Source organism: Paramormyrops kingsleyae, chromosome 9 (genome assembly GCF_048594095.1).
Source record: "Paramormyrops kingsleyae isolate MSU_618 chromosome 9, PKINGS_0.4, whole genome shotgun sequence".
NCBI classification, from domain to species: domain Eukaryota; kingdom Metazoa; phylum Chordata; class Actinopteri; order Osteoglossiformes; family Mormyridae; genus Paramormyrops; species Paramormyrops kingsleyae.
In genome coordinates this window covers 2,722,709-2,742,949 of record NC_132805.1, presented here as the reverse complement: position 1 = coordinate 2,742,949, position 20,241 = coordinate 2,722,709, and the positions used below count along the sequence as shown (strand labels likewise).

The 20,241-nt window shown below is 40.4% G+C and overlaps 2 protein-coding genes across 6 annotated transcripts in view; one reads left to right on the top strand and one right to left on the bottom strand.

Annotated features, from left to right (window-relative positions):
* The first annotated feature begins 706 nt into the window (after positions 1 to 706).
* Positions 707 to 17,259, top strand: ica1 (islet cell autoantigen 1). 3 transcript variants are annotated; one of them, XM_023802716.2, is made up of 14 exons: positions 707 to 867; positions 3,282 to 3,329; positions 3,436 to 3,607; positions 4,759 to 4,831; positions 5,112 to 5,235; positions 8,164 to 8,362; positions 8,787 to 8,912; positions 9,037 to 9,135; positions 10,674 to 10,783; positions 11,104 to 11,153; positions 11,369 to 11,443; positions 13,107 to 13,370; positions 14,465 to 14,548; positions 14,746 to 17,259. In XM_023802716.2, the coding sequence occupies exons 2-14, from the start codon at positions 3,313 to 3,315 to the stop codon at positions 14,865 to 14,867; spliced, it is 1,515 nt and encodes a 504-aa protein (XP_023658484.1). In that variant the 5' UTR covers positions 707 to 867; positions 3,282 to 3,312; the 3' UTR covers positions 14,868 to 17,259. The 3 variants fall into 3 exon arrangements, with proteins under 3 accessions (XP_023658484.1, XP_023658485.1, XP_023658486.1); XM_023802717.2 differs by lacking the exon at positions 707 to 867 and adding an exon at positions 876 to 1,150; XM_023802718.2 differs by lacking the exon at positions 707 to 867 and adding an exon at positions 1,201 to 2,073.
* A 140-nt stretch (positions 17,260 to 17,399) lies between these two features.
* The window catches only part of glcci1b (glucocorticoid induced 1b), a 28,161-nt gene continuing 25,319 nt past the window's right edge, over positions 17,400 to 20,241 (bottom strand). For all 3 annotated transcript variants that reach the window (XM_023802614.2, XM_023802612.2, XM_023802613.2), the window contains exon 8: positions 17,400 to 19,804. In XM_023802614.2, coding sequence (XP_023658382.2) covers positions 19,474 to 19,804 — 331 coding nt within the window. In that variant the 3' untranslated portion in view covers positions 17,400 to 19,473. The remainder of the gene's footprint in view (positions 19,805 to 20,241) is intronic.

Sequence of the window (20,241 nt, the reverse complement as noted above, 5' to 3'; positions counted from 1 at the left end):
TGTATCAACAGTGCTCACACTGAAAGTGAGTGGTGGATAGAGTATATGTGTGTATCCTGCACTGGACTGGTTCAGGGTGTTCTCCTGCCGTATGCCCTATACTGCCTGGGAAAGGCTCCAGCCTTCTCACACCCTTGTTCTGGATAAGCCATTGGACGACTGAAGGACAGAACACTAATAAATAAACTGAATATAATGTAGTGAGGGCGGAGTAGCGGGAGCATATTAGCATTTCCCCGCTTGCTCGCGAGCCTTGTAAACAGTCCATGTGCATGTCTTGCTGTAAACAGCTGGTCTGCGGACCCGATTGTCACGTGCGCCCTTACAGTATCTGTGTTTGTATATTACCCACCTTGTGTGTCACCGTCCGGCGTCGATCCCCCCCACCCCCCGGCTTTCCCTGTAACATGTTTGAGTTGTGGATGTGATGTGTGTGCAGTCCTTGAAAATACTGTAATTACAGAGTACTTTTCTCAACTGGTGTCCTATCCTTCGTTTATGCCCCCGCGACGCCTGGGTCTGCCGGTTGTTATACAGTTACATTGCTCAGATATGCACTCCTTCAACTGTCTTTCGAATTTTCCATCAGTTACGTTAAACAGTATAACTGTATAGCAGTAGTTTGCTGAGCAGAAGGGTGTACTTGCAGTGTTTGCTTACCCCAGGTGCACCATGCACCCACCCCATGGACGCGCTCGGCTGCACGCATGACGTCAGCTGATTCCCGCGGCATTGCTGTAACGTTACTGTACGTACTCCGACAACCGGCGTTACCGAATATAGCCTGTCAAAGGCAAATTTAATGATGATGGCCGAACGCTAATCGGAAACAATAATTTCACGTTAAAGTGGCGTGAACGTCATCGGGTGAGTAGGTGTTGTGTACGTAGGCTTGGCAGTCGTGAGCTCTTTAACAGCCCGCAGCGATCGGTGTGTATGCGGTGAGGGGAGCAGGTCCTGTTTATTTTGGTGCGGCTGAATGGGCAAACGTGGCCGCTGCGGATGGAGTAAATGAAAGCCACGGTGAATATCTAGGAAAAATATGCCGCACGATCGTTAATTGCGGGAGAAGAAACGGCGAGCGTGAGAAGATGCCCGCAGGAGGGGTCTGCTGGTCGGTGTAGGGGGATGACAGCAGGCCTGTATATATGTATGTGTTTTATTTTTCCGCTTTTTTGCGCGCACACGCCCTCTTTCTGCAGCCTCATTGCCGTTCACGAAACGTCCATTGTGCTTCTGTTGGCAGCCCGATTTTCTTGAAGTCATCATATCAATTGGGAAGTATTTATTTTAAGTCGTTGAATCGTTTGACGTGTTATTCAACGTTGCAGTGTTATAAAATGTATATTTTAGAATATGCGGCCTGCTAGATGCCACGATTCAGTTTCAGTTACAAACAGCATATCATGGCTTTACTGGAAAGACTGGAAAAGACTTGGCCCAGACGTTCTGTTTTTCCAAGGTTACGTTGGGAACATTAAATATGTTAAATCAGTCCTGTAGTTTACAGACAGATAAAGTCGGTCATTATTAGGGGCTCAGCTGTACTCACTCTTTTAAAGGTCTTGTAAATAATACCATATTTTGTTCGCGATTAATCAAGAGGCTGAAAGCCTAGCATCATGTTTAAATACTGGGAAGCTATATATATTTACTGGACTACAGTAAATAACATCTACACTGTAGGCTGTTGGACAGGCCCGCATGTTCTGGACTTATTAAGCTTAAGGCGTATGGCCCTGAAGACACAGCTTACAGTATTTTCATGCAGAATGAATTAGAAATTGAGCTGAATTAAATGAAGGAGTGTATGATATCTCACAGGCTTAGTGATCGTAACAAAGGCAGAAATAATATTAGAGGAACATTCCTAATGATATAGTTTACTACTACTATTTAAATGTAAGGAATTGCTGAAGTCTTCTTCCTCATATGAATCTGAAGTATAGTGTTTAATAGGTAGGTGTAGAATGAGCAAGGCAGTATTTGTTTAGAGAAGGCGTGGTGAGCATACAGTACACGGAAATGTCATTTCACCGGGATGGGATGGTGTTGCTCGCTACAAAAGACGTGGTAAGATATGTGTTAAGATAAATATTTTCAATATTTAACGTACCACCGACAAGCAAGCTGTTAGAATGCTTTGGAGGATATAACTAATATGTTAGTATAATTAACCATGTACGTCATATTAATTAGACTAATAAGTGTAGAACAATACTTTTAAAGGTTTGTATTAAGAGAAAATGAAATTCATTTGACTCAATCGGTAGTAATACTTTCTACAATCAGGCACATTCAGGTACTGAATGATTTACGGTGGAGAAATTGAATAAAAATGATTACCTCAGATAGATCCTTAATCACTACCCTTGTGAAAAAATAGTGTACTAACAGTGCTTTGATCACTAGAAGTGTAATAAAAATGCATTCTCTTTACACATTTTTTTATACACTGACATTATACTTCTGTGTACTTTTAGAAAATATATTTTGCATTTAAACATAATTAAGTACACTGAAGCACACTTGAATAAAAGTATATCTATAATTAAATACACTTTAGTACAGGATATAACACACTTAATAGACTTTGCTGAAAGTATATTTTCTGTGCTAAGTGTATTTTTTTAGTAAATACTTTAATACACTATTTTTTCACAAGGGTATCCTACAGTACAGTATGTAATGTACGTGTCACTAAACTGGGATTATTAGTATTTTTGCCCCTATCTCTATGTCGATGTAGCCAAAGTTATCAGACTTTATGAAGCAGGCCTAGTACTGAAACTCTTGAAAGGCTATTTGGATGCGCGATAGCCGCATTCCTGCGAAATTCCGTCCCCAGTAGATCGTATCCCAGTAACGGGGCTGCTGTGGCTTCCCAGCAGTCAGCCTTGTCATTGGGGTTTCTGCCCAGGTGGGCAGTTGACCTTGCAAGTGTTGTCTGCACATTTATATCTACTGCAAACTGGGGGCGTGACCAAAAGCGCACGAGAAAAGCCTTTTGGGAATAACGTCACGTTTTGTTCATTCGCGCACTTCACGGGCTGCTGCGGATTCTCATAAAATGTTGCTTTATGAATAATTTACTTAATGTTTGTTGATTTTTTATTGAATTGCTAGCAAAGTAATTTCGATGTTATTTATGCAAATTCGGCTAAATCGAATACATTACATCAGATTTTCAGTTCATTGTGACAAGCTTTCGAATGTGTCCCCACTCCGAAAATATTTGGCAGGTGGATTGATCTTGCACTGTTTTTTTTTTTATTTGACAGAATCAACTCATCTTCCAGATCTTGTGAAAACATGGAGGGATGGAATTAGTGAGTGCACCGCAATGCCCTGAAAACAACTTCATTTAGATGCACGGCAGAAGTTGCATCAGTGGCTGTTGGCTATAACAGTGTCCACTTTCTGGTGTGTTTGCAGCGGACATTCCCGCGAGTACTATGACCGCTTCGTCCAAAGCCAGGACTCCTCGGTTGTGAACAAGTTTCAGCAGAAGTACTGGAAGACCAAGCAGACGCTCATCAGAGTGACAGGGAAGAAGGAAGATGAGCACGTCGTGGCCTCAGATGCTGACCTCGATGCAAAGCTCGAGGTGAGCACCTTCCAACTGCTGTGTGCCCCTACTGACATCTGTAATCGCAAGATGCAAACTGTAATCATCACTGACTCCGCGATATTTTACACATTTATAAATCGGAGCAGAACGCTCTGTCTTCTTTTAAATCTTAAACAACTAGTGCCAGTTTTATTCAATTGACAACACGTGACAAACCACCTCAGGGATGAGAACCCGAGTGCAGCCGTGTGGCAGGTGATACCTCAGCACCATACTAGTCTGAATGGACCAGTGTGAGGTTTTTTTTCCAGTGACTGGAGTGCCAATCCTACCACCAACCCCGAAGTTATTCCCTGTAAGTTGGAGGACCTCCTTACAGAGCTGAATGTAGAGTAACGTCATACCCAGGATGAAGCAATTGCAGGTTAAGGGCCCAACATAGTATTAACACTCCAGGCATTTATGGGATTTGAACTAGCAACCTTCCAGTTGCTGGCACAGATCCCTAGCCTCAGAGCCACCACTCTGCCCTCTGTATATAGATGTCTGTATTGTGTTAGTAGTAGATAGCAGGAGGTACAAATGGACAAGGGGCTCAGGTTAGATTTAATAAGTCAGGATATGTTATGTTGATACCATCAATGGGATTGTAATCAGTCACTAGGCACATATATACACACTTGCACACTATGGACCGTTTTAGAGATGTCACTTAGCTTAACTGCTGTTATGGGATGTGATTCCTGTCGCTCTCCGTTGTGGAGGTCTGAGAAAACCCAACGTGCCACCTGTAACATAGGTTTGAATTTCATTACTGTTGTCTAGTAAGGTCATCATTTTGGGATTAGAGTTTTCCCCATAGAAATGAATGGAGAGTCCCCACATAGATATAATTACAAACTTGTGTGTGTGTGTATACACTACTGAAAAAAACACTTTAGAGCAAAAGTTCTTAAAACAGTTTAGACGAACCACTGAAGTTGCGCAGTGTTTTCATGAGCTTCATGCATGTGTTCATTATTACAAACCATTGTATTTATCTCCTATTTTTAATAGGCTTTGTGGCAGTCCATTCTTAAGTACAAGTTCTCCGTGACCCAGGGACTTATTGTATTTCATTAGCGTCACACAGGTACAGTTCATGTCAGATTTTACATCTGAGGGATGCTTCGGTGTCTCCGGATTAGGTGTTCCACTCGATCCAGAGAACATGCATGGAGCTTCTCAAGGTCATTGAGCAATACCAGAGGAGGATCTGCTGTGAGTATTACATCCCCCATGCATCCACAGGAGGGGGCTTCACAAATACGTATCGTGAAGAAATCCGTAACGGTCATTAGGATGTTTTCCCTCCAAGAGCTTGCTGAGAAACATTGCAGTATAAGTGCTCTCGAAGAGTCTTAATGACCTGAATATATCGGAACCACCTCAGATGTTTCCTGATTCCAACTTTACATTAAAACCCTCGACCTGTTCTGCTTCATCATTTTCTTTTTCTTGTTCATAACTGACCGTTTTTTTCCTCTCGCACCATCTCAAGTTTTGTCCCAGGAGGAAAATGAACTGGGACGCTTTCTCCGATCTCAGGGGTCCCAGGATCGAACCCGAGCAGGGAAGATCATGCAGGCCACGGGGAAGGCCCTTTGCTTTTCATCTCAGCAAAGGTAGAACCCTGTTGTACTCATGTGGATCCACTGCGGAGGCTCAGAACTCGTCATGTAGCTTCCCGAGTCTTTCACTTCGGTCACGAGACATTATTCCATGTTTTAATTCGGGTATCACTTCCCCTCGGACCTTACTTTGAGACTGGAGACAACAGAGGCCTTTATTTTTTAATTTGAACTGTTGTTTAATGCTCTGAAGTAAAGCAACTTCCTAGATAGGCACACTAACATCCATGTTTGCAATCCTCCTCAGCCCTTAAGCGCACAGTACTGCCCAGAAGTACCCAGCTATGTAAATATACAATCATGAATATTTTAAAAGTGTATGAATAACACATGATCTTCTGATTGGAATCACCTGTTAAGCACGGTTACATAGTGTTTTATATACAATTTTTCTATAGCTTTATGGAGCTTTATTACCAAAAATTAAGTTTGGTAATTGTTAATAGGTCTGTACTCGTGATTAGGGTTTCATTTTAAATGTAATGTGTAAGTTTATTTGCAAGGACTGAAGGATTGTATTGGGATTTTTGAATGCCAGTTATATAAGAACATAAGAACTATACAAACGAGAGGAGGCCATTCGGCCCATCGAGCTCGCTTGGGGAGAACTTAACTAATAGCTCAGAGTTGTTAAAATCTTATCTAGCTCTGATTTAAAGGAACCCAAGGATTCAGCTTGCACTACGTTATCAGGAAGACTATTCCATACTCTGACTACACGCTGTGTAAAGAAGTGCTTCCTTAAATCCAGTTTGAAATGTTCTCCCGCTAATTTCCACCTATGGCCACGAGTTCTTGTATTTGAACTAATGCTGAAGTAACTATTCGGTTGAACAGCATCCAAACCTGTTAGAATCTTATAGACCTGGATCATGTCCCCCCTCAGTCTCCTTTGCTTGAGGCTGAACAGATTTAGCTCAAATAACCTTTCCTCGTATGACATTCCTCTAAGACCAGGAATCATTCTTGTGGCCCTACGCTGCACCTTTTCTAAGGCCGCTATGTCCTTTTTAAGATATGGTGACCAAACCTGTACACAATATTCTAGGTGAGGTCTCACCAAGGAATTGTATAATCTTAGCATTACCTCCCTTGACTTAAACTCCACACACCTGGAGATGTACCCCAACATCCTATTGGCCTTTTTTATTGCTTCCCCACACTGGCGAGAATGAGACATGGAAGCATCAACATACACACCAAGGTCTTTCTCATAATCAGCTACCTTTATTTCAGTAGGTCCCATAAAATACCTGTACTTTATATTTCTGCTCCCTACATGGAGTACCTTACATTTGTCTATGTTAAATTTCATCTGCCAGGTGTCAGCCCAGTCACTAATTAAATTAAGATCCCGCTGTAGCTGCTGAGCCGCTAGTTCAGTATCTGCTACACCACCCACCTTGGTGTCATCTGCAAATTTCACCAGTTTACTGTATATATTGGTGTCTATATCATTTATGTAAATTAGGAACAAAAGTGGTCCTAAAATTGAACCCTGCGGTACCCCACTATGAACGCAGGCCCACTGTGACATCGAGCCTCTTATAACTACTCGCTGCTTCCTATCCGTTAACCAGTTATCAATCCAAGTCGCTACAGTTCCTAAAATACCTGTCGCTTTGAGTTTAAGTGAGAGCCTCTTGTGGGGAACAACATCAAAAGCCTTTTGGAAATCTAAATAGATGACATCATAGGCCTTCTTATCATCAACTTCCTGAGTAGCTTCCTCAAAAAACTCCAACAGATTTGTTAAACAGGATCTACCTCTCCTAAATCCATGCTGGCTATCCCTCAAAATGTTATTTGAGTCCAGGTAATCTACCATTTTCTCTTTGATTATAGCCTCCATAACTTTACCAGTTATACAAGTTAGACTGATTGGCCTATAGTTTGACAAATTACTTCTATCCCCTTTTTTGAAAATGGGCGTTATGTTGGCATGCTTCCAATCAGAAGGTACCACACCTTCAGATAAGGATTTTTGAAACAGTAATGTTAAGGGTCGGCAAATAATATCCCTCATCTCTTTTAACACTATAGGTAAGATGCCATCAGGGCCCTGTGATTTATTTATTTTGAGCTTAGCTAGGCTTTGCAAAACATCAGCTTCAGTTATATATATATTAGTTATAGACGATGTTGAATTAGTAATAAGAACTGGTAAGTTACTAGTGTCCTCGACAGTGAATACCCGTGCAAAACTATCATTGAACTCATTTACTATGTCAATGTCGTTTTCAATTATAAGACCCTTACTATCCTGCAGATTAGTAATTTCAGCTTTTAGAGCTCTTTTAGAGTTAAAATACTGGAAGAAACTTTTAACGTCATCCTTAGCCTCCAATGCGATCTTCCTTTCGACATTCCTTTTAGCTCGTCTAATGTCATTTTTTAATTCAGCCTGTAGATTTAGATACTCTTGCTTTATTATGTCATCATCAGTTATTTTCCATCTCTGGAACAAAGCCCTTTTCCTCCTTACTTTATACTTTATGTCCCTATTAAACCACCTAGGTTGCAATTTCCTAGATTTATTCTTGCTAGAAACAGGTATGAAGTCCTCTTGTACTTGCAATAATGTGCTTTTAAAAAATTCCCATGCCTCTTCAACAGTTTTGTTATTTAACTCCATCCAGTTCACGGTTTCTAGTTTTAATCTCATACAATTGAAGTTAGCCTTCCTAACATTATATATTTTTGATTTGGACTTTGCTCTTCGGGCACTAAACTTAACCTCAAATTTAACCATGTTATGATCGCTACTGTCAAGTGGTTCTAAAACATCTAATTTACCAATCCTGTCCTGGTTATTAGACAAAATGTTCAGTAGACCTATCTCAAGGCTACCTCTGAGTCTGCATCCAGTTTAAGCGTAATTTCACGTGGAAAGCCATTGTTTTTAACCACCACATTCTCTAGGTTGTCCCTGCGTAGCCCGCTGTGCCGGCTCTACCAGGAGGTGGAGACCTTCCGGTACCGAGCCATATCGGACACCTGGCTCACGGTGAACCGGATGGAACAGTCCAGAACCGAGTATCGGGGAGCCCTGCTCTGGATGAAGGATGTGTCCCAAGAGCTGGACCCCGACACGTACAAGCAGATGGAGAAGTTCCGCAAGGTCTGGTATTAATGGGCTCTCATCCATCCATCCATCCATGTGTTAATTTAAAACGTCTTATTTAAAGCGGAAACCCAAAGATGATGTCTTGTGATTGTCATTGGTCGACTACAGAGTATAAATTTTAAAACTAGGCCACCAAATCTTTAGTAAATTAATTGTAGCTCTTTGGGTCGTTAAAGGGGGAAGCTGTGTGTTTCCTCTCTGCAAAGTAAATAAATTTTAGACCAAACGTATGTGAGAGAATTTTGCCACTAGGTGGAGCCAGATCCTAGGAGATGAGTATAATATCAGAAAGTTGAGAACAGTGCTATTTCACTTACATTAATCAGTTCTTAAGGTATATAATGTTTAGAACAAAGTAATCAGTGATAGATCTATATATATGTGTATGTATGTATATTATATGTACATTTTGGGTTAGGTCCAAGCACAAGTGCGTCTCACGAAAACAGGCTTTGACAAACTGAAGAATGATGTCTGCCAGAAAGTGGACTTACTGGGCGCAAGTCGGTGTAACCTTCTCTCCCATGTCCTGACCACTTACCAGGTACAGTATACAAGCACAGCGGACGCAGCTTGGGTTTACCTTTCCTGATGTGTCGTGATTGGCCATTACGTTGAGTTCTATGTGTGAATCGTACACATTGTACGATATTGTCTCCTGATTGTAGACAACCCTCCTGCATTTCTGGGAGAAGACTTCCCACACTATGGCAGCTATTCACGAGAGCTTCAAGGGCTACCAGCCATACGAGTTCACAACTCTCAAGGTACAGTAAATATGTTGTTCAAAGATTCAGATGGCCGGTCATCAGATGTAAAATTTTTATTGTCAGATACTGTATGATCTGAGGAACACAGTGAATTTCTTATGCTACAGTTGCAGAGCAGGGGACAGGTACTTGGGGGGGGGGGGCAGTGGAACAAACAACAGTGCAATACAGGACAACAGCAGTGCAAGAAGAAACAAGACAGTGCAATATCAGAAGTGACTATAAACATGTAATAAATAGGTGATGCATCAGGGAGTGTGCAAATAGCCACAGAGCTGGTACAGTAATCATAACAAGACACAGAAAGTACGATGAATTATATCTGTGTTACAATAGTTCAAACCGGTTTATAACAGTACTGCGAGTCTCTGAGTTTGGCAACTAACTATTGTAATTGTCTAATGTGAACTTTTACCTGATTTCTCATTGGACCAGTTAGGATTTTTTGATTCCGAATATAAATGATCAAATGGGTTCTTCATTCTGAAGGAAGTGCTTGCTGATCTAATGCAGGTGTGTACAGCTGAACTGAAGAGTTACATGGCAGAGGAACAGTGTTTTATTTTATATTTCACCTCCAGGAGCCCTGAAACATCACACTCGGTCCATCAGCTAGGAAATAATACATTTCTCTTTTTTCCACTTCAGAATTTTTTGCTCTTTTAACTTTCTTTTTTCCCTCTGCCTTGGTCCTTCACTTTTTATCGACCTGAAATTTGCATTGATAACTCATGTTTATTTGGGAATTTGTGCGTTTTGTATTATTCTCTTATTACCATGGTTACACTTACCAAGTCCGTTGGCGGGGTCTTTGGGGTACCCCAAGGCTCTGTTTTGGAACCACTTCTCTTTTCTCCTTGCTCGCTCTTCAGGTCATCCCCAGGCTCTGTATGATCACGGTTGACGATGCCTAAAGATCCATTGTGATACTCAGGATTCTTCCTAGACTGTCAGCTTGACATCTTTATACGTTCATTAAAGCCATAAACTAATTAGGCCTCAGACAAACTTCAGCTACAATGAGCAGGAATGATCAGTTTAAACTTCCTGCCTATCTTGTTTATTTGTGATTTATTCAAGCCAGTCTTGTCTGATTATATTCCAAGAATTTGTCAGTCTCCAGTAATTTTTAACTCATTTTCTGAATTTGGCTCTTTGACCATGGAAAATCAGACACATGTGTTATTACTTACTAATGCAACTCAAGCTTATCTTACCTTTTTACCAAATCAGCATGTGACCAAATTATTGCACTTGTAATATGACTGTTCTACACTACATGAGCTGCATGACATACTTCATTGTACTTCAGTAATACTAATGTATAATTACTGATATTGTAATGTATTAATGTAGCCAGTTTCTTTACAGAGTTAAAGACAGTTCTTTTTCTTAACTCTCCTCATTAGACTTGACTACTTTGAAATCCTAGTTTCTAGGTTAGAATGAAAGACAGATGGAAACAGGAGTGGAGAGACCGAATGGCATGTATGTATAATTCATAAAATGTCAGCCACTTTGCTGTTGTTCTTCAGACATTACAGGATCCCATAAACAAACTCATGGATCAGGAAGCAAGGAAAAAGGGAAAGAAAAAAACGAAGGGAAAGCCGGAAGAGGAAAAACCATCAGATCTGAATGAGGAGTAAGTTCAAATATTTGTGTGTTTACCCCTTGTCATAACATTTAGTAATTTAATTTTCAATGTGTAATTCAACCAAGTAATTCTAAATGAAGGCAGAATTAAACAGAAACCCACTTGCTGAAACACATAATAAAAGTTTTGACCATATAAACACAGATTTCACAAGTATGTAATGTATATTTGAGTATATGCTATCCCTGTGTGTTTATACCAAGCATGCTGAGATTAGAAGCTTAGTTTTTATTAGGCTTTTTACAACCAATGTAATCCATAAATTTTCACCACTAAGAACTAAAATGCATTCCTCTTTTTTTCTACAGACTTGTTTCGATAGATGATGAAAATCACAATAAAGGGTCAGATCAAGCCGGTACTATAAATTATGCTGTGTTTGTCATGACTATTTTTTATGTGGCTTTTTTTACTGTAAATATGTCTTTTCATGCATTAATTTTAATTCTCATTGAATTCTCAGAGATGTACTTTAGCAGCATGGGGTTCCATCTTTTTGGTTTTCGTTGGTTTAGTTTTCAGGAGTAAAGAGCATGTGTGTATAAAGTACCTTTTCTTTTTGTATTAATCCAGGTGAAGTTGGTGCTGAGGACAGTTTGGAGCAGAATTTTTTCGAAGATGTAAACACAAGTCAGAAGCAAAACGCAGGTAACAACAGTCTCTGTGCTGAATTTCTGTACTGGGCGCCTCTGTGCTTTGATTGTATATCTGAAATCAGAGGTGGATGAATAACAGGAAAGCTGTGTAGAGCACAGTACCACATCAGACGTTACTGAGCGGCATTTGCCATCAGTGTGACTGATTCTGCTAATGCTGTTATGAGTTAGCGCTTCCTGTTTTCACGTCTTATACGGCGTGTAAAGAGATTTACGGATCATGTCAATGTGTGGCATTGCGTCGGCCCCTCTGCCCATAAACGCACCATCTCTCTTCTGAACAGCAGGGTGTTTCACGTTACTGTTGCATTGTTAAGTTTGAATCACTGCTTTTCAGGCCAGTGTGGCTGCACCATGGCAACCAGATTAAATTAAGCTCCGCTTTTTTGATGTCTTATTGTTTCCATTAATTGCTGCCTAATTAAAGAGTGTGGTCAATTTTCATTCAGGGCTGCAATCATGAGGATAATTCAGGCATGGGTTACAGGAATTGAGCTAATCATGGCAAATCTTTCAAAGGCATGAAGACATGTTGCACTGTCTGTTTCTGAAGATTACTGGATATTTCATTCAAGTAAATGCAGCCTTCAATCTGTGAAATGCGGCTGTTAAAATTCTATGTTATAGAAATACAAATGTGTAAATATATTCACTTGATGCATAATAATGAGTATTTGATTCACTAAAAGTATTCTCTCTGTTTTGGAAAAAATCCAGGCATCATATCTGGTCGAATACAGTTTGCTTACTACAGGTTTACTGTTAAGTACTGTTAAGTAAATCCAGTTATTGTCTAGTTATTTCCAGTACATGATTATGTACAATGCACTAATTTTCAGCTCTGTACTCCATAATTTTAAAAGCAAATGAAAATTTTTTATGAGGCTTTATTTGCCATTTGCACAACTATGACTAGAGCTACATGAGAATGCTGCTTTTTCATATACCCCATCTTACTCTCCTTTGAAACACACAGACACACACACATGCACACATGCACATGCACACACACACACAGACACACGCATACAGACACACACACATGCACACACACACGCACACACAGACACACACAGACGCACACACACACACACACATAGCTCTGGAAAAAATTAAGTGACCACTGGTAAATTTTTAGTTTTATCCATTTCTCAATTTGTGGGTGTGCTTCTGTGTAAAGTCTAAAAATTTTTTGCAAACTCCAGCCTGGCATTTTTTTGCTTCTCACTGATGAACTTCTTCCTTGCTTTTTGGGTCTTCATGTCTGGCATTACAAAGTTGCTCCTGCCCTTTACCTGGTTGGTTTCTGGTCGTTCCCAGTGTCTCCTGCTTCACCTGCTTCTCGTGTCCTACTGTCTTAGAAACGTTGAGCCTGGAAGCATCCTGCTGCTCAGCGCAGCCTCTGCCTGCAGAACCACAATTCAACCAGGATTTAAAAATGCTGATTTAAAAAAAAAAAAAATAGTGACCTTTTAATTTTTTCCAGAGCTTTATAAACAAATCAGAGCGAAGCCTGGGCTCCGAGCACGGGGTAATTTATCCGGCAGTCCTGGAGCACTTTGGGGGGGTTAAGGGCCTCGCTCAAGGGCCCAACACATAAATATTGCTGAGGAACCTCGACTGGTCTGACCCACACGCCACATTATCTTCTCTAGGGACAAAAGACCTGTTATCAGACTACCTGGAGGCAGAGGGTGGCCAAAGGGACAGGATGGCATTCCTGAACGAGATCCTTAACAGCTCCACGCTGGACGAGGGCGACTTCTCTAAGGAGTGGCAGGAGGTGTTCGGGGAGGAGGAGCCCACAGGCAGCAGCATGACAGGGGCAGCGGGGGCTCCGCCTGAGGAGTCGTCCTCCTGCTTCCTCCCCTCCCAGCTGCTGGACCAGAACATGAACAACCTCCAGTCGTCATTCGCTGGTGTGTTTCTTCATACGTTTTCCATTACATCCATGCAGAATTTCATTCAATGGTTGTCTGTTATTATCATTGTTATTTTCTTTACTTATTTATGGTATTTGACTTGTAAGCACTGTGAACCGCAGTAGCTGACTGTTCTGTGAACATTAATTTTTAAGGTGGGTGGCATAAGAGGGGCCATAATTCATACAGAAGGGCCAAGCTTATCATTAGCCAATGATATGTTTTGAATCAGTAAGCGACAGGGGAGGGGGCACTCCAGGGGCCAATCAGATTTCAGCTGGTTCCAGGGCCTCGTGGCCACGCCCCTGAAGTATGACAAAGACTCGGAGAATACATTTTTTTTTTATTGTAATGTTTTCAGGCAGCAATACTTAATAATTTAATAATAGTATCTAATACTTTCATCATAAAAATGTAAGTTGCATGGAGAGGGTGTGGATATTTCAGACGAGAGGACAAGATTGGGGAATAAGCCTCTGTACTTTGCCATACTTTGTCGTATTTTCAGAGTATAATACAAATTCGTGGAAGGGTCCAGAATACAGGATGTAACAAGTTAACTGGTTTAAGATGGTTCAAGCCAAACGGTTTGTCTGCTTGTTCACCTTCCCAGACGATCTTGAGGATGCCAGTAAACATGGATTTCATCACAGTCCCAAAGAACAAGATTTCTGAAGGAATTTCTGAGCAAACAGGATGTATTTTCCACGCTGTTAGGCACCGTGTTGGAAATGGCATTCCAGTTTTTATTCGTTGTGCTCCAAAACGGTTGTTTAGGTTTGAATTCTCCCCCAAATGATGACTTTTCTCAGCCCCATCAGAGAACCTTCTGTGACTGCTGGTTTAAACCTGGCTCTCAATTATGTTTGATGGAGCTGTCTCCTAAATATTTGCCCTATTTGCACATTATTTCACAGCTGTTACTAGTTTGTAGAAGAAATGGGTTTTTGAGAATGCACAGATATCAGTTTCATTTACGTAGCTGCTTTGCATTGAGATATATGTAACGTTTTTTTTCCCTTTTCAGTGTACTGCTTTTAAAATACATGAATGCCACTTTAGAGCTGTCTAAATATTAACTCCAATTACAGACTGGTCCCGGAATGTTCCACAAGCTGCCAGAACACCAAATGAGCAGTCACTTGAGGGCAGTCAGAACTCCAGCAGGCCGACAGGTATTGTGGGTAACCTTAATAACAGATCACACTAACAAGACCATATTACAGTTACTCTGATAATGTAATGGTAAGTGTGATATCAATGCCTGTTGGACAATGCTGTTATGCGCTCGCCATTAAATCCACAGATTAGTTGAATCATTTGTCTGAGATCACCGCTAATTGGACTTTTTCCTCTGTTCGGAATTCCACAGGATCCTTGGAGACCTCTAAAGATCTCACTGCATGGTTCAGCCTCTTTGCTGACCTGGACCCTCTGGCGAACCCAGACGCAGTCGGGAAAACTGACAACGAGCACGAGCTTCTGAATGCATAAAGCCGCGTGGCTCTTTTGCGTTAAATGCTGCAGCGCGATGGATTTAGACGTGTTTGTACACAATTTCGATAACAAACTCCATATATGCATACGTGTCGTTATTACTGCCAGAAGAAGATGAATAGAGTTGGTTAGCCAAAGGACGTTTGTAAGCTTTCCTAATATAATATTGCCTTTAATCATATGAAACTGCACCGTATTTTACAAATGTGTGCCATTTACTGACTTTCAGTTTATATGAATTTGAAACACCACTATTTAACATAAAAGGTGTTGGTCTCCTATCAAAAGTAACCAACTGTCTTAAAGATCTAAGAGTCCTGTCCCAGTATTAGTAAGAGGTCGACACCTATGCAGATGTGCCTGGTACCTGTCTGATAGGCAGAGAAGATCCATAGGTTCCATGTTTTTTACCAGGTAGCTGCCATGAAAAAAAGATACATACATACGGATGTGTAGTTTTAATTCTTTTTCTAGAATACTTATCCCCATGATTTTCTCCTTATTTTAGCTTCAGCAACTTGGACAAGTAATAATTGAATGGTAAGAATAATTACTGTTATAATTCTTATAGCTTATGATTCCTTTCTTAGGCACTTAGTGTAAGAGGAATCCCTTGTGATTTCCCTTTCTGTGACTAATAAGTTGCTATTAATTAACAGAAGTAAGAATTGGACATAGTTGTTGGATCAAACCACAGTGATAGTGATAGTGACAGCTGCCCCTTTAAATGCAGAGAACACATTTCGTTGTTGTGCACTGTGTGCTGTGGTGTGTCAACAATGACAATCACTAAATTCTAAATTCTAATAATGCAGAGGGTCAATGAAATGCTGCATTGTTAAATAAATGACAAATTATGTTTTAACTTGATAAATATTGTCTACTGATAGGTGTGATTGATTATTGTGAGATGTCACTAATATTAGACAGCCAGTCCACTTACTTTAACCAAATTCGATGTAGATCTTACATCTGAATACCAAAGCAACTGGAAAGTATGTTTATATGCAGCGTGTGTTGTTTTGTCATGCAGAGCTGTTCCACTCTGCGTCATTTCAGTTCAATTTGAGGTCATAAGTTTCAGCACTTGCATGTCCGGTGTATCTGACTAATCACTAAATATTGGTTGCATTGGTTATAAAAAAAAAAAAAAAAGTAATATTTGATATGTCAGATTCCAGAGATGTTTATTCCAGTTTGAGGTGATCATTCGTCTTCTAGAAACATCAGCATCCCTGTGCTATATATCCTTCCAGTGTAACATAATTATTTCTGTAATATTCTGATGTACATTTGAATCCATCCATTGTGTAACTGCTAATGTCAGGGTTGTTGAGGGGGCTCTAGTCCGGGCTACATCCTAGACAGTCCATCACAGCTTATATACATGTGTACAATTACACACACACCAGGACAATTTAAGGGCACTAGTTAGTCTAACTATGTTTGTAGACCCCAGTGAGGAAACTGGCATACCTGGAGGAATCCCACACACCAGGAGAAGATGCAGACTCGACACACCCCCCCAACCTTGCAGCAGTGAGGCACGAGTGTCGTCTTACATTTTTAATGTTAAATGTGTTTGAAGGACCTCCAGTACACAACATAGCACAACAATTTTAATGATACAAGGTCACATAATTCTTTTTGTGACTGACTTTTTTCACCTGGTCAGTATGAACCAGTTACACTATAATTTCACTTTAAATGGGACAGATTATGATGGTCCATCGTACAGGGCCACTGCGGGAAGGTCAGTGAAATATATGTAGAACATGTTATTTGCCTTATTCTGAATAGCTAATAACTTTGCAGAATAAAAACATATTCATGGCAAATGTTAAAGCAACAAATCATTTTGAGGTCTAATACAATTATTTATATATATATATATATATATATATATATAAAATTTTAAACAGGGTTGCCAACTTCGGCCAGCTGGCTGGCATGAGATTTTCAGTTTGACATCTGCACACACATACACACGCATTTACATGTAACAGTTTTATTACTTTGTAAATAGTCTTTAACGTTTGCCAACCACCCCAACACTTTCAACGTAGCAAATTTTAAATATATAATGGAATAATATAAATTTGTCATAAGATTTCTTGCATGCGTGAGTCTAAAAGCATGTCACACCAGATGAATGAGTTGGCATCCCTGTTTAAATGATTTTAGCTTATCATACAATAAATATACAAATGCTTTTTGATCATTTATGAATTGTGTTCTTTGTAATCTAGCCCCAAGTGTTGCATTTTTACCAATATAAAAATGTTATGCTGTACTGGCTTTTTCTCCTGTCTACACTTAACAGGTTATCAATATTATTTTTGGTCATAACAAATGCAACTATTATCAATAAAGCGTGACTTGAATTTTTGCTTTTGTTCCACTGTTTCTGTCTTATTACTATTGAATGTGCTGCTTCAGAGAAATCAACAATAATGATAAAAAAATTCAAAATATTCAAGAAGTGCTAGTTATTTGATCACAACACAGAAGGAAACAGGGGACACACGGTTTCTTGTTTTGTTGAAACTTTATTTGACTGAAGACACAAAAGCTCTCTATTAAAATACAAAACAAAATTTGAATATGTGTGGCAACTGGCAAAACAGCTTTGAATGTGGCGCCTGATCGTTACCAAGTAACTATGCAGAAAAGTGCTTTACTATGCTTCTTAGATGAATATACAAAAATGAAGAATAAGAAAAATAACTTATGTCAATATTTTACAAACTAGTTGAGCTTTTATTTTATTACATTACCATATCCTGCTACATTCATCTCTGCAAACACTAGGCTGGGGGACTATAGCAGGTTCTAACCTCGAGTGACTGTGGATGATGACAGAAATTTGTGCTATTTGTGTGGTTTCCTCTGTTTTCTAAACATTCGTGTCTGTGGATGTACAACCAGTTTGTCTCTCGTATGAAAGCCTCTTCACTGGCTGTGTAAAGACAGACGCTACGGTAATAATACGCAGTTTGCTTTTCCCTTTACATTTGTCCCCTTCAGCAAGGTGTTTGAGGTTTTTTTTTTTAAGAGCTTTACTTTATGGTAAGTCTTTATTATTAAAAGCCCAGGACTTTCATATTTTTTCATGAAAATATTTCAATTTTAGATTTAGAATAACAATAAAAGGTTGCCTATAAATAGACACTCAGTCAGTGGCTATACATTTGAAAAAAATAAGTGGGACTAGATAAAATTGCATCAACTATCTATTGTAAGGCCATGACTAGGTCTGAACCCCAAAAGGTGCACATGCCACTAATGCAAGTGGGAACGTGGCTGTTAGAGTCAGGGCAACCAAATTTGTCACCATTTTCCAGATATCCTACTAATTCCATTCAGCAACAGCGACATGCAAATGGAATGCATTTGGTGTCATTAAAACACATCCGTGACTGATAATCGCACGGGGATGTGCGCTGTGCCATTTCACAAGCGCATCAATAGTGCAGGTAACAAATACCACTCTTTAGGGCCCGGAATGTTTTAATTTGCAGTTTGGGCTAAGAACTCCATTTCCAGGAATGCGAGGAGTGTCTCTCAGGTACAGCCTCACACTAAAACGTCCCGAACATAACTTGGCGACGCCTCATCAGTCAAGGCAGGGAGGGTCCGTACTGTCCGTTAAGGATCTCCCACAGACAACTGGACAATGACGATACTGTGATACTGACGCTGTTCCCCAGCGCTGCTGGTTGCCGGGATTCCACCACGTTCCGGGAAATAAATCCCGGAGCAGAAAGCACAACGTCCAACAACATGGAATGTCATGAGGAAAAAGGTCAATGTACAAAATGGAAAGGCAATACAGTGATGCTTTTTTTTTTCTCTGCTTCAAAAAAATTTTGCAGATTGGGATCAATCCATGCATGGTACATTCCAAATCACCTGAGTTTAGACAGAAGTGAGAAACCTGAAGCGGCCAATGGGCAACAATGAGGCCTCACGTCTGTGTTCTTTGTCTTTCGTTTTTTTTTTGCATTATAGAAAGTTTGCGTACATAACCTGGATTCACTGTAAACAGTGGGAATTTTTTTTTGTTGAAAATGACACAGCAATATAGATCTTTCAGTTTTAACAGGCATTTTTTTTGTTTGGATAAACAGCTTATTCAAACTGTGAATATTGAAACAACACAGGACATCAAGGTACCAAATTAAATAATCTAGTTGTAGGTGCTTATCTCTCCCCCCCCATTCACCCCCCACCCACCCACTCACTCACTCACTATTCCACAACTCTGTTTTAACACTGTTCAACGACAAGCGCTAATTCCACTTTCATAGTTGCAAGCATCTGCTTATTACAGAGTAAACATGAGATTATTCCAATCCCTGCCAAAACATCATTGATGGATGTGCTAGATTATGCTAGAACATCGATGGATGTGCTAGATTATGCTAGAACATCATTGATGGATGTGCTAGATTATGCTAGCCTTTTTTTGTTCTAAAGATTGTAGGTACTCCATGCAGAAAGTGGGGGATCATCAGACAGCCGGGACGACTTCGGAAAGGGGGGAGGGCTTTGCTGTCAGCTATGGGTGGGTGAGAGAAGCAGATACCAGCTCTGCTAATGACTAACTAATGATAAAGCTCTGAGGCCAGGAGTGAGGATCAGCTGACCCCCCCTGGAGGCGTGGGGGGGGCATTGCAGGGCCCTCAGGGGACTCATCTGTGCTGGTGCTAGCAGAGACCTGAGTTACAGATGGAGCGAGTGACTCGACGCTCATAGAGTATGGCGAGGCAAAGCCAGATCCAGTGTCATGACTTGGGCCCAGCGCACGTCCAGGATTCGAAGGAGAGGAGCCTGGGAGTTTGACGGGACAGAAGGCAGAGCCAGTTGGGGTGAAGTTCACTTTGTTTTTGTCAGGGCATGAGAAGAGAGGAATGGAGCCTGACTGGCGAGACCTGGTGAGAGGAAGATGGGAGGGGGGCAAATATTCAGACAAAAATATCATGACACACCTTTCATGACAGCCCACTTTGGCTAGGCTGCTGTAGTTGAGTCACTCAAGTTAGCTAACAAAACATGACGGGACTAAGAAAGACCTGTGAAGGCTAATTTAATCCCACCCTATCTGCTTGATTTATACACAAATGACATTAATATTCAAAATCAATAGACCTATATGTAAGTTTAGACAGAAACGAAAACCAGTCAAAGCTAGCAGGTTGGGTTAGGTGCAGCAAGAGGAATTCCAGTGAAATCTTACGTTACTTTAAGATATTAATTCTCACTGTAGCTGGAATTGGCGCAAAACACCTTTGATAAGTATTAATACGAGTACTCTCTTGTTTCATTCCTTGGTGAGTGTGTTAGTATGATGGTCCAGAGGTACAACAAA

Bases quoted from the DNA above. Each gene is read 5' to 3' on its own strand.
- ica1 (XM_023802716.2), top strand. The intron at 10,784-11,103 runs GTAAGTTCAAAT...TTTTTTCTACAG, and splicing joins CCATCAGATCTGAATGAGGA to ACTTGTTTCGATAGATGATG. The intron at 11,154-11,368 runs GTACTATAAATT...GTATTAATCCAG, and splicing joins TAAAGGGTCAGATCAAGCCG to GTGAAGTTGGTGCTGAGGAC.